The following is a 13,282-nucleotide window of genomic DNA, read 5'->3' on the forward strand; positions in this document are numbered from 1 at the left end:
GCCGTTAGCAGCCGTTAGCAGCCGTTAGCGTAGCCCGGGGCTAGTCGTGGGGAGCGAGGCTTGGGCGGCCCTCACCGGGCGGTGCTGTCGCTGTTCCGCTGGGCTCCCCTTCCCCGAGGACCATGTCGAGGGAGTTCTTCGGGAAGCTGCGCGCGCTGGCCCTCACGCTGGAGAAGGAGGCGCGGCAGCTGGAGCGGGCCCTCAACCGGGAGGACGCGGGTAAGCGCGGGCCGCGCCTCGCCTCCGGCCCGGGCCGCCGGGGCTCCTGCTGGCCAGCCCGACCCGCCCCGGCACTGAGGCCGCGAGTCCGAAGAGTGGTCTGGAGAGGTGGTCCCAGTGACTCGTGGCGATGGGGCTGGGGCTGATGGCTCTGCTGGGATAGCTCCTCGGGAGTCCTTGGTTTGGGTTCCTGCCTGCCCTTGTGCCCCTTTGCTCCTCTGGGCCTGCGGAGACAGGCCCTCCGTGGGGCTGGTGGCTCCGGGGATGGGCCTGGGGGTAGCTCGGCAGGGTGTTACTTGGGCTTCCCCTCTATCAGTGTCTCTCCGAGCTACTCTGTGTGTGTGTAGGTGAGTTATCAAAGGAAATCACATTCTTGCTTTTACTCTTTCCATGGTTTGAGACAGGAAAACACATTGGTGTTCTCTCTCTGCATAGATAACTCAAGCTTCTAATGGGATTCATTGTTGTATTATGTCTTGGCAAGTAGCAGGTGTTCTCTTTTACATTATTTGCATTAACCTTCATTTCCACTGAAAAAAGTAACGATCACCAAGTTGGGTGGGAGTGTTGATCTGCTGGAGGGTAGGAAGGCCATACAGAGGGATCTGGACCAGCTGAATCATTGGGCTGAGGCCAATTGTATGAGATTCAACAGCGTCAACTGCTGGGTCCTGCACTTGGGTCACAACAACCCTGGGCAGCGCTACAGGCTTGGGGAAGAGTGGCTGGAAAGTGCCTGGTGGAAAAGGATCTGGGGGTGTTGATTGACAGCTGGATGTACATGAGCCAGCAGTGTGCCCAGGTGGCCAAGAAGGCCAACAGCATCCTGGCTTGTATCAGGAATAGTGTGGCCAGCAGGGCCAGGGCAGTGATTGTCCCCCTGTACTCAGCACTGGTGAGGCTGCACCTCGAATCCTGTGTTCAGTTTTGGGTCCCTCAGCACAGGAAAGACATTGAGGTGCTGGAGAGAGTTCAGAGAAGGGCAACAAAGCTGGTGAGAGGTCTGGAGCACAAGTCTGATGAGGAGCAGCTGAGGGAACTGGGGCTGTTCAGCCTGGAGGAAAGGAGGCTGAGGAAAGACCTTATTGCTCTCTACAACTATCTGACAGGAGGATGTAGCATGGAGGGTGTTGGTCTCTTCTTCCAAGTAACAAGTGATAGGACAAGAGGAAATGGCCTCAGGTTGTGACAGGGGAGGTTTAGATTGGATATTAGGGGAAAAAAAATATTCACAGAAAGAGCTGTCAGGCATTGGAACAGGCTGCCCAGGGAAGTGGTTGAGTTTGGACAAGGGTCTTAGGGACATGGTTTAGTGCCAAAGTTAGGTTAGGTCATGACTGGATCCTGAGGGTGTCTTCCAACTGAAATGATTCTATGATTCTATGACTGCTGTATGTGTGAGCAATACTATCATCTGCTCATGTGCAAACAAGGTGGACTAATGCAGCTTTTTGTTGATGTTTTTCAGTGCTTCCCATAAAAAGAAGTTTTTTCCTATTTTTATTATTATTTCAAGATCAAGCTCTTTAAGGATAAAAATTTACCATATATAATAATCCTTGATAGCCCAGGCATCTACTTATTGTACCAACATCAGCTATACATTAATTTCTACAGTATTAGCTGCAACAGTAAAATGGAAGTCTGGGCAGTTTCTCTGTGTAGTTTAACATACTGTGCAAGTTGCAGTCTCTTGCTGTGCAAAGTACCTGATATTAACTAAATTCTCTTTTATTTTCTTTATCTTGACTCTCTTTCTCTAACATGTCACTCCAACATGTCTAATATAGGAGATTACATTCTGATATGGAAGGTAATTACATGCTAAAATCCCTTTTTTCTTTCCAAACCCTTTAATGTGAACATGCATATCAAAGACTATGAAGATGAACCTTCAATAAGAGTTTTACATGACCTCCATTGTGAAATCAGGACTCTGAAGGTAATGTCTTAACACTCTTCCTTCTTGAAAAATTGGGGGGAGGGTTGTTCCATAAACTCATGGTTCTTTTTTCACCATTAAGCCACAGTAAAACTTCAGTAGTCAGCAATTTTGACAGTTATTTTGTTCATCTAAGTTCTTATAATGGCTGTGGATGTCAGGCTAATGCTCAATAACTTTTGTGTGACTTAAACGAGATTTAGCAGCATTTATTAGTTTGCAATCACTGTTATTGCTCGGATCAGTAGGGGACAAAGGTAACAGGGAAGTTGTAGCTTTGTCATTGTGTAGGTATAGGGGAGAAGGGTTCAGGAGCAGCAGCTCCCTAGAGAAGAGGTGTGCTTGTTTGTGTGCAGTGACTAGCACTTAGAATATAGAAAGTCTTCACAGAAGTTTCAGAACCTTCAGCCATTGTGAAAGGTCTTATTTCTTTAATAGAAGTAGCTAGGGTATAAGCCTGAGGTTCACCATCTGCTCTGCACCAACTCTTTGTACATGGGAAGTAAGAGCACAAGCTAGTTGCTGTTATCTCATATTTTTGTGGAATGAAAGAATAATTTTTGTTTGAGAGGTTACCAGTAAGTAGTTATATGGTGAATTGTCATCTTAGTTTAACTTTTTAAAGTTTTTGGTACACTCATGCCCTATATATTCATGATATTTTCTAACCTAGTTTTCAGGTATAGATAAGACGTAAATTTGCTACTTATCCTCATCTGAATTGAAGTTCAATACTTATTCCCAAAACACTTCTTGTGTAAACAACTACCATGTGGTGATCTGAAAACTGGTATTTCTGTTTCCATCTCCTCACTGCCCCCAAAGGAAGAAGTTAATGCCAGTCTCAGTAGGAGTTGCTCTGAAAAACAAGAAATTCAGGAATTTATTAAGGCAAGTGAAATATTGATGCAAAGAAATGCAGCAGATCTTGGAAAAATAAAAGACCTGTTTCAGAAATATGGATACAAACCACATGTCAAAGACTCTACAGGTAATATTTCTTGGCAGTATGTAAAGACAAGTGTAATTTTCTAAAATGTTTCTCTTTAGCTATGTGTATATTTCTATTAATTAAGAGATCAAGTGCATCTATGTTATTTGCTTTATAATAATATCCAGAGGGTAAAATATTCTGTTGCAATTGGTGCCATAAGAATAAACCATAATACAAAAACTTAGTTAGATCTCCTGGTGTGCTTTTAAGTTAGTGTGTAGGGTTTTTCTCCAGTAATAGTTATATTCAGAAAACACGTTAGCAAACATGTTTTCATAACCCAGAGAATTATGCTGCTTCACCTTCTCATGCATGGGAAACTATTGCAGATGTATCTAAATTAGTTTGTATTCATATGTGATGATTCCATTAATTTAAGTCGCTGTAGAGAAAATGTTAAAATAATGTGCTCCACAGCACAAATGGGACAAGAGAAGCACATATGGGGATTAGGTGACATGTGACAAGCAGTAGTAGTTTGTTCATTGGAGGGGAGGAGATCCTTAATCCAGTGCACACACACGTGTGTGAAAAATCCTGATATGCCAAATGAGTTTAAAATACTACAACTGTCAGTACTACACTTACCTCTTTAGGTTTCGAGGGCCCAATCAATCTTCAGGAAGCCTTTGGCAGGGGATACCTTAACCTTCCCCTGAGCATCATCCAGTCATTACACAAAACAAAATTGTGGTCATGGACCATGTTGACCTCTGACTTCAGCTACTACAACTCTTTTAAAAAAGATATGGCAGAAAGCTCGAATTTTATAGTACCTTCCTTCCTCTACCCTTAAAGAAAAATCCAAGCAGAGGTATAAGGTTAATTTATTTTTAAGATGTGTTTTTTAAGCTAAGCATATCTGCATATGTAATATCAATGCACATAAAAAGTTAATGCCTCTGCCATATTATTTTAAATAGGTTTTTTTTCTACTTCGTACATCAAGCAGAAATTCACAAATATTTTGGGGTATTTTGGTTTATCTAACTAGAGAAACATACAAATTACTTGTTTGCTTATTTCTACAATGGACTTTTCTGGTTACCTGAAATCTACCCTCTTTCATGAGTTTTCAGTTGCTGCTTCATAGTGTTTCTTCAATACTGTTTTTCTGAAGAATGAGTATTCTAGTACTGTGTGCAGCCTTTGTTCTTTCCCCAAAAACATTTTCAGTCATATAAAAGTTTTGGTTTTGCAATCATTTCTGTTGTATGTTTTAAATGAATTTCCACTGTTGCACTGAAATTAAAACAAATATATTTAAGATGAGTACTTCCTGCCTGCTCCCTGCAGGGAGATGAATACTATTAAAAATACACTTGTGTAAAAATATTTCAGTTCCATTTTTCCTAGAAATAATATCTACCAAGAGAGCGAAATTCAGTAAATGTGTGACCTTTATTGGAAATATAGCTTAGCCTGACATGAGCCTTTGATATCCACTGTAGCTTCAGGTTCAGTGCTTTAAAATGAAAGGAGGCGTCTGTTTTTTACACTAGTAAATTAAAAAAAAATAATTGGGAGGGAAGTCCCAATTTATTTTATAAATTTTTAAAACAGAAATTTCTGACATATTTTTTGTTGTTGTTGTTATTTTCTCAATCAGAAGAGGAGCAAGAAGTTAACAGTGATTCAACCGTGTCTGTCCAGAATAAATCTGATGAAGAAAAAGCAGATGATGTACCTCCCCTTCCTGCTTCTACTGAGAAGCCACTGGTACCCAAAGACCCACTGCGTAACCCTCGGCTTTCTGATTTTGGTCTTTCACAATATGCTTTCTCCAGGCCTTGGAGTGCAGGGAGAGGACAACAACATACAACAAATATCTATCAAGAAAATTCAAAGAACAAGACTCCACTAAAACCACAGACCCCCCGTACTTTGGCCAAAACGCCAAAATGTACACTAAAGATGGACGATTATGAGTGTATAACACCAAAACTTGAACAGTTCGGCATTAGTGAACATACCATGTGTATGAATGAAGATTATACAATATCACTTCTTCGTAAACCTGCTCAGTCAAGCAAGAAGTAAGTAAATTACTTTAGTTCAGATGTTTTTTTCTACTGATTTTTCTGTAGTTTCTTCTTGCTGTACTAACTTCTTGCTGCTATTGCTCTTTTCTTCAAGCAGGTAATGTGTTATTATATACCATCTAGTTAGTCCTGTGTCTTTACGTGTGCCCTTTGCAGTGCCAAATGCTGCCATGAAACATCTCTGATACGCTCCTTCCCTTGACTGTACTACAATAAGAATCTTCCATACACAATCTATTTACAAAGGGAAAATACGCAGTATATTTGTAATCTTTTACTTTCCTTAACCGTGGATTTGAGGACACGTTGTCTGCAATAGATACTGCATAGCAAATTTAAAGGTTTCAAAAGCTTTAGGAATGTAGACCCAGAAAAAAAACTTCTAAAGCATTCAGTAAAATGCCTCATTGTAGAAACAGTGTATTATCTCGTACATTATCCAGCCCTGCCGTACAAACAGCTCTTTTTGTGCCTGTCTTCTGTTGAAAAAACATCACCAATTTTCACTGTTCTAATTAAAATTAAAGAAAATAATTTGCAGCAGTGAGGTGTAGAACACCTTAGCAGTAGAAGTATTTTTCTATACTTCTAAGGTAGTATAAAGGTAGTTAGATCATGTTTTTATAGTTAGTATTAACAACACATTCAATTTTAAAAGCTGACAGTATTTAAAAGAAACTCATTGTTCTGCTGTTAAATATTTGGTATTTAGAGAAATCATTCAAAAAGAAAACAAGAACTGAATTCAAAACAAGTTGTGGAAATAATAATTTAACTTTTTTTTTAATCCCTGATGTTTGCAATATAAGCACAGGTGTGAAGTTCTTCAGAACCACACCAACTTAACTGACTATTCCTCAAAGATTCATTTTACTACACTGGTTAAATTTTGAGTGTTTATAATTTTAAGATTCCTAGGGGGAAAAATGAAAGTGAAAAGAAACATTTTATTTTAAAATAGTTTGGGTATCTCCCCTTTCGAATAGTTATGTAAATACTGTAATGTCTATGAAACTATATAGTATTGGAATTGTAATAACAGGAAAACTGTTACTGAATCCTGAAAAAGATTAATTCAAAAATTGTTCCCTTTCGAATAATATTTTGAAAATCATTTCAGCTTATCACATAGTTTAAGTTCTTTTGATATCAGTAACTTTTATGGTTTTGTACTACTTTTTGTATTTAATGAGAACTGTTTTAATTGTGATCTTCAGCTTGAATTACGGCTGTAATTTGTAAATGCATACATCCACTAACATAGACTCTATTCCTGTGCTTCTAGTGAAACAATTAGACAGCCCACTAGTAATATTTATATATAATACAAAAAAAAAATAAAAGAAAAAAAAACACACTAGCAGTCTTCCATGCACCTAATTATAATATTAAAAATCTGTTGAGAATTAGTTAGAGCATTATTGCTCTTTAATGCATCATCATTATTAATGACCAAAACAGATGAATACACACAAGTTGTGTTTGAACTGTGTTAGGTCTTCAACTAAGTTGTGTTAGTGAAAGCTGCGTATGGATTCGCAATTAGTAGCAGATGTGAGAGGTCCTGACGCTAAGTCATTAGAGCTAAATGGCATTAAACTGTCTTTTAGCTTGTTTTGTTTGTTTTGCAACATTAAGTTACAGGTAGCTTGTGGTTTGATGAGAGGGGCTGAAACAACTAAACAGGTTGTTACCTCCAAAAAGCACCCGTCTTGCCTCTTATTGAGAAGGATCAGCATGTTAAATGGGCAGAACGCTAAACCAGCATATTTATTTAAAAATTAAAAAAAATTACTGAATAATGTGCAGAATCCCTTCCCAAAGGATCAGATAAGTAAAAAACCTATTACAAATGAGGTGGCCTTATACCTCTAGTTTCCAGGTATGATACAAAGACAGGTAATAATTCTGACTTTCTTGTAGAAAGCCCTGCCCTTTCATATCCATTGCTTGTGCCAGCCAGGCCTTATACCTAGCTGAGATCTGTCTAGCGGCTGTGCGTTGTGTGAAAACTACTTTAAAATTTCATCTCAAATCCTCCAACTTTGGTTTCCAGGTTTTGGGTTTTGAAGCAAGTGAAAAGAACAACCTGCTTCAGGGTTCCTACTACAAAACTAAACCCAAAAGTAATTAGGAAAGAAAATAAAGGGGTGAGGAAGTGTCTGAAGAAGAGTGTTTGTTATATTTGTTCTTCTCCATTGTAAAAACTAAAAATCACATGGGTTTGAGTATCCATAATACTTCCAAGGCAAAACTGACTTGGAAAATTACTACTTTTTTTTTTTTTTTAAGCTTAGGCTTTTTGTAGAGAAGCCCTATAGTTGGTTCTCATAGTTAAGATAACTTTTTAAACAACTAAAATAAATTTCTTAAAGACACACTTCTGTGTAGAGTTTAGGTAAGCTTCCACGTTTTGTCTGGTATTGTCTCTTAACTGCCTATACCCTTCTTCCACTAGTTTATCTTGGATATGAAAAAGGACGTTTAAAAAATTTGGTTTCTAGTTTTGTAGAATCAATATTAAATGGCTTTTCACTCTGAAGGTAGCTAGTGATTAACATCAGTAAACTTATTCAAACTTAAAAACTGAATTAAAAATCTTATAGTCTTCACAATAACATTAGTAAGTTAAGAGCCACTGTTAGAGAAGTTCCTTTTTCCCTGTGTCTCCCATAGCAGAAATCTAGCAGCCAAAAAGATTTCCTCTTTTTGTTTAGAATTTTGTAGACAACAGGCAATTCAAAATAAAATAGACTGTACCCCCAACACAGAATTGATCATCTGGAACAAGGAACATTGATCCTACCCTGGACATTTTTGTTTGTTTCTTTCATTTTGCATGTTTTGTTTGTGGTGGTTTGGGTATTTTTTTTTTATTCCTTGTATTTAAATCTTACTGTATTTGATAAGGATAAACCGAAGATTTGCATGCTACTAATTGCTGCAGCAGAATCATAGATGAAAAATTGTATTTGAGGAAATGAATTTTTGCCTTGCATGTTGATGAACAAGTATTAGAAAAGTGATCAGGTGGGCAGTATTCCTTTAACTGTGATTTCTTTGTATTACTTGAGAGCTAATTGAGGGGTTTGTGTTTCAGGTTGCCGAAAAAAGACGATCGTGAAGTACCAGGACTGACATCCAGGGAAATCATTGTTACTCCTGGGCTGAAAACAAAAGTAACAGCTGAGAACAGTAAGTTAAAAATATGTGTAATAAATATACATATGTGGTTTTTTACATAATGCATGTGTAAATGCATTGTAAACACATAGTAAACTTTTAAACTGTGTTTTTAGTTAAATACAGTTAATTCAGGCCCAGTTATTGTATGAGTACTGATGTCTTGAAATGAAATGTTGGTTGCTTCTAGCGGAAAGTTTCTCACTTCATTATAAATTTTTGCTCATTCTCCTACCCATATCCATCTAGAATTATTCAGAGGGATCCATAATTTTGTAACTGCAACTTCATGTGAAATAAAAATACTGTTTTGCCAATTTAACCTTTTTTTTTCTGAGAATACCTATTACATCTGTTTAAAGATAGGAAAGAAACCATTCAAAATAAGATAATGAGACAGTAACTTAGATGTTTCAAGAGTACTGCTAAAACTTATTTGAGAGGAGATGTAATATGTTCCTTTGAAAATGGTGAAGATCTTGAGACAAACATAATGATAATCGAATATATGAGAAGCTAAAGTGATGCTGACTCAAGTTGGACTTTTTCAGTTATATTGAGTAGTGGGGCAAGATTTATTACTTTTTTTACATTTGCTGCTTTTATGGAATTCTGTAATTTGGATGGTTCTTCATACTAAAAATATCAGCTAAACTGATACAGTTGTTTTAGAATATACATATCTATGAAAAGTGAATATACTTAGAAAAACAAACTGGGGCACTGGAACTGATAATGTTTATGTATGTGTGTGTGCATGTATATATTTTTATGATTTCCCTCCTTAATTTCATCAGCTGACTGGATGGCTTCTCCTATGGTACTTGTGTTCTGTACTCCTGATGTGAAAATCCATTCCAGAACAAATAGCACAGTATTATCAAGGTCACCGGACACAAATGAACTGCCCCTTCCCAATCACGCAGAAACACCACGGGTCCCAGATTTTGAAACAAGATGGCTAAAAACAGAAGCTAAGGTAGTAAATAGCAATTACACACATTTTCGCACACTTTTTACCATAAGCAGTTTTTCAAATGTCAGTTTGGGATTGTTTTCCAATCCTATTAATACTTTTTCTTATGTCATTGTAGAAGATCTTTTTAATGGTGATTTTTTGTAAGAACATTTATTAAATAATTTACTAAATCAACTGAAGACATTTAATATCTCTTTTGCAGCAGGTAAAGCAGGAGGAAAAGATTGAGTCAGTGACAAAGAAGACAGCCAGAGAAGACAGCATTCCTTTCGCTATGAGCTCTGATGAGTACTTTAAACGTCTTGGAGACCCTTCTCCTCCCAAATTAAAACACTATGACCAGTTACTTGACACTCCTCCACTTCCAGAAACAAGGATACCAGATGATATTCTACAGGTTAGCTAATATACCTTTTTTTCCCACAAAAAATATTTTTAATATAAAAATAGTAACATTAAAAGGGATTAGTTCTATTAAATTTTGTTCTTCAAGAAGAAAGACTTCTCTGCTACTTATTAAAACTGTGTAACCTGTAATCCTGTTTTGAGTACTTAGATAATTATTTTTATTCCTTTTTATGTTTCCCGTAGATTCTCTCCAAGTATAATAATAAAGCAGACTCTTCTAAATCCAAGGAAATGGAGACCAAGGCAGGAAATACTGCAAGATATGAAAGTGATTTAAGTGATTACTGCAACAAAGAAAACAGGTAAGATTCAACTTTACAAATTTGGTTAAGTAATTTAATTTGGAGGAGCTATGAGGATTGTTTAATGCATTTAGAAACTCATGCAGCTGCTTGCTCTTCAGCTACCAAAATAGCTCTTGTGCTTTGACTAAATAAGTGTCCTTTGGCATGGTATCTGACTGCCTTTATTTTAAAGAACAAATTTTATAATTGATTGTGTGCTTGCATCCTCTCATCTTTAAAAAAATAGCTTAAGTAGAGTTTTACTGTTTTATCTGTAGGTATATTTTGCTTTGTGGCAACCAAAATGCCAGTGAATGCTTTCTTCTGAGTAAATTTAGGTAATAAAACTAAGGAATTGAAGAAAACTGTATAAGTGACATGGCTGATTTCATGGTTGTTTTGGCAAAGACAAAGTTCTTTGAAATACAACGCCACCTTATGAACAACATGAGATGAAATTAGTCTACAACTAGTATAAGTAATCTTCGAACAATGGAATAATGGCTTTGAAAATAACTCAATCAATTTGAATAGAAAGACATTCTTCTGTTAACTTGATCCATTGTAGATATTCCTGATTCAATGCAGTGTATAGTACACTTACACTTGTTGATTATCTGTTAAACTTGGGGTCAGTACAGATTATTTAGGTAAGAGATACAAGGAATGTGTATGGAGTCAAATAATTATCACAGCAGCCCAGAATGAGACTGATAAAAGTAGGCGTCTTAATATATTTGGAGTTGGAATCCATTTGAGTAATCAGAGCAAAGCTCTTGCATTAGCTTACCCTTCTTTTTTTTTCCCTTGTCAAGAGAATTTTAAAAAAAGGTTTTCAATGTTTTTATCTTCTGCTAATTCAATATGTGATTGAGATAATAAGTTCATGAACTCTTCTGGATATGTTTGCAGAGGATATCCTGGATTTCTCAAGCCCAAAATTTGAAATCAAGCCGAAGACGATGTTGAGACTGTTTCACATTCATGATCTTATCACTGGATCGCGTAACAAGCTCAAAAAGCAAAAGAAAATACTAGTGGGAGGAAAAAGCCAAACAAAAGAGAAGCTTCTTTAATAGAGAAGGTTTGCTGTGTATCTTTCAGCCAGAGGGATGAAGCAGCACTAAGCAGGAGAGGTTCACAGCTACTGCCTTGCCCTGAGGCAGGCCAGGTGTCCTGAAAGGGAAATGGAACCAGCAGCACTACTGTCCTGAGCCTTGTTGCATTCCACCCCTCAGCCCCCCTCGAACTAATTAAATTCTCAAAAGGGCTTGTAAATGTCTTTTCCTTAAACTTGAGAACAGCTCTGCACTCCGCTGTCCTTTCTCCATTAGGCACCTGCAGAGTTGTACACAGCAGTTGCTGGGGTTCTCACCGTGAACCACTTGCATGATTTTTCTTGCCTAATAAACAACATTTTCTGCTACATTTCATAGCTATTTCATTAACTAATATGAAAGGGATTCAATTACTATTTCAAGATACAAATTATCTTCAAGATGACATTTGAAATCTTAAAATCTTCTGATCTACTCAAGCTACTCAGCTTCATGCTGGCATGAAATTTCCTGGAATCTAGAAATAAATTTTCACTAATTAGTTTTGTTTTTTCTTGCCTACAGTATTACCATAATATAAGTAATATTGCTGTTTGTATTTAAGTTCTTGTTTTTAGCAAGACCATTGCTCTCAAGTAGACATAATAACAGCAGCAAAACAAAAACTAGTTTTGGTGTCTGGTGCTTTACCTTTGAAAATGTCTTAGGTTTCAGTAAGGCCTAAACAGTAGTTCGAGTGTTGGGGGTAGGGGAGGGAAAAGTTGGTGCAAGGGAAAGCCTGAGCAGCGTTGGAAAGCTGATCTGTGTTCAAAATAAGCTGGGGAGTAGGGTGGTGGAAAGTTTTGTATTTTGTTTTGTGTTTTTCCAGCTCAGATCAGTTCTCTTACACAGTTGGCTGTGTGGCCATCTGACAAACTGCACAAGGTCAAATACTAGAACAAGAAAGGATGTAGCCATGGGGCTAGAGGAGAGTAAAACCACTTCAGCCTGCTGAAGGAAGGTTTGTCCCCTTGCGTGCGCTAAAGTAATACATCAGAGTAGGGATAATGCAAAAGAACTTAAAACAGAAGTTACATGTTGGTTTGTTGGGGGATGAATCTGATAAATCCAGTGGTCCGTCAGAAACTGCAGTTTGGATAAACAGTAGCTAAATAAGTAGCAAACAGCAGTTCTGTAAGGGATGGTTGTCACCTGAATATAGGCAAAATTGACTCAGAGTACGGTTCTGTGTTGTACATAATTTATTTTAACTGGGAGCTGCATCCACTAGAGTCTGTTCCACCAATTCTGTTGCACAAAATCTAGGAGTTGTGCAGCTTTACAATAGATTCCTTCAATTTGCTGAGCCACTGAAAGGCTGATTTTGTTTTCTCTTCTAGTTTGCCCTCCCCAACAGTAATCTCAAAGTCAGCTTCTACCTGTGTGAATGCTAGATCAGATATAAGGGACAGGTGAGAATGGGATCACATCTACTAGCAGTAGCCTGAAGTCAGAAAATATTGAACCCAGCCCAAAATGGCAGTTCAATTTTTAGGAATATCTAGGGATCAACCAACACAAGTCCATGGGGGTGGATGAGATCTACCCCAGGGTACTGTGGGAGATGGTGGAGGTGCTCACCAAGCCATTTTCCATTGTTCATCAGCAGTCCTGGCTGACTGGGAAGGTCCCAGTTGACTAGAGGCCAAAATGTAACATCCATCTACAAGAAGGGCCAGAAGGAGAATCTGGGGAACTACAGGCCTGTCTGTGTGACCTTGGTGCCAGGGAAGGCCATGGAGCAGATCACCTTCAGTGACATCATGTGGCACGTACTGGACAACGAAGCTATCAGGCCCAGTCAGCATGGGTTTATGAAAGGAAGGTCTTCCTTGACTGACTTGGTCACCTTCTATGACAAGGTGACCTGCTTAGTGGATGAGGGAAAGGCTGTGGGTGTTGTCTACCTGGACTTGAGTAAAGCCTTTGACACCATCCCACAGCATTCTCCTGGAGAAACTGGCAGCTCATGGCTTGGACATGGTGTATTCTTTGCTGGATAAAGAACTGGCTGGATGGCTGGGCCCAAAGGGTTGTGGTGAATGGAGTCAAATCCAGTTGGCTGCCCATCACGAGTGGTGTTCCCCAGGGATCAGTGTTGAGGCCAGTTCTGTTTAATGTCTTTATCAATGAT

At 38.2% G+C, this 13,282-nt stretch overlaps 1 protein-coding gene across 1 annotated transcript; it reads left to right on the top strand.

The window, feature by feature from the left end:
• The first annotated feature begins 94 nt into the window (after positions 1 to 94).
• SKA3 (spindle and kinetochore associated complex subunit 3) lies at positions 95 to 10,199 on the top strand. Its single transcript, XM_080343075.1, has 8 exons — positions 95 to 219; positions 2,097 to 2,161; positions 2,987 to 3,152; positions 4,765 to 5,191; positions 8,298 to 8,392; positions 9,178 to 9,359; positions 9,562 to 9,756; positions 9,951 to 10,199. Exons 1-8 carry the CDS (start codon positions 123 to 125, stop codon positions 10,071 to 10,073), a joined length of 1,350 nt encoding a protein of 449 aa, XP_080199201.1. The 5' UTR covers positions 95 to 122; the 3' UTR covers positions 10,074 to 10,199.
• The last annotated feature ends 3,083 nt before the right edge of the window (positions 10,200 to 13,282 follow it).

The sequence above is a fragment of the Nesoenas mayeri genome (genome assembly GCF_963082525.1).
Source record: "Nesoenas mayeri genome assembly, chromosome: 1".
NCBI lineage: Eukaryota > Metazoa > Chordata > Aves > Columbiformes > Columbidae > Nesoenas > Nesoenas mayeri.

Bases quoted from the DNA above. Each gene is read 5' to 3' on its own strand.
- SKA3 (XM_080343075.1), top strand. From the start codon at position 123: ATGTCGAGGGAGTTCTTCGGGAAGCTGCGCGCGCTGGCCCTCACGCTG. The intron at 220-2,096 runs GTAAGCGCGGGC...TGCATATCAAAG, and splicing joins CCTCAACCGGGAGGACGCGG to ACTATGAAGATGAACCTTCA. The intron at 5,192-8,297 runs GTAAGTAAATTA...TTTGTGTTTCAG, and splicing joins CCTGCTCAGTCAAGCAAGAA to GTTGCCGAAAAAAGACGATC.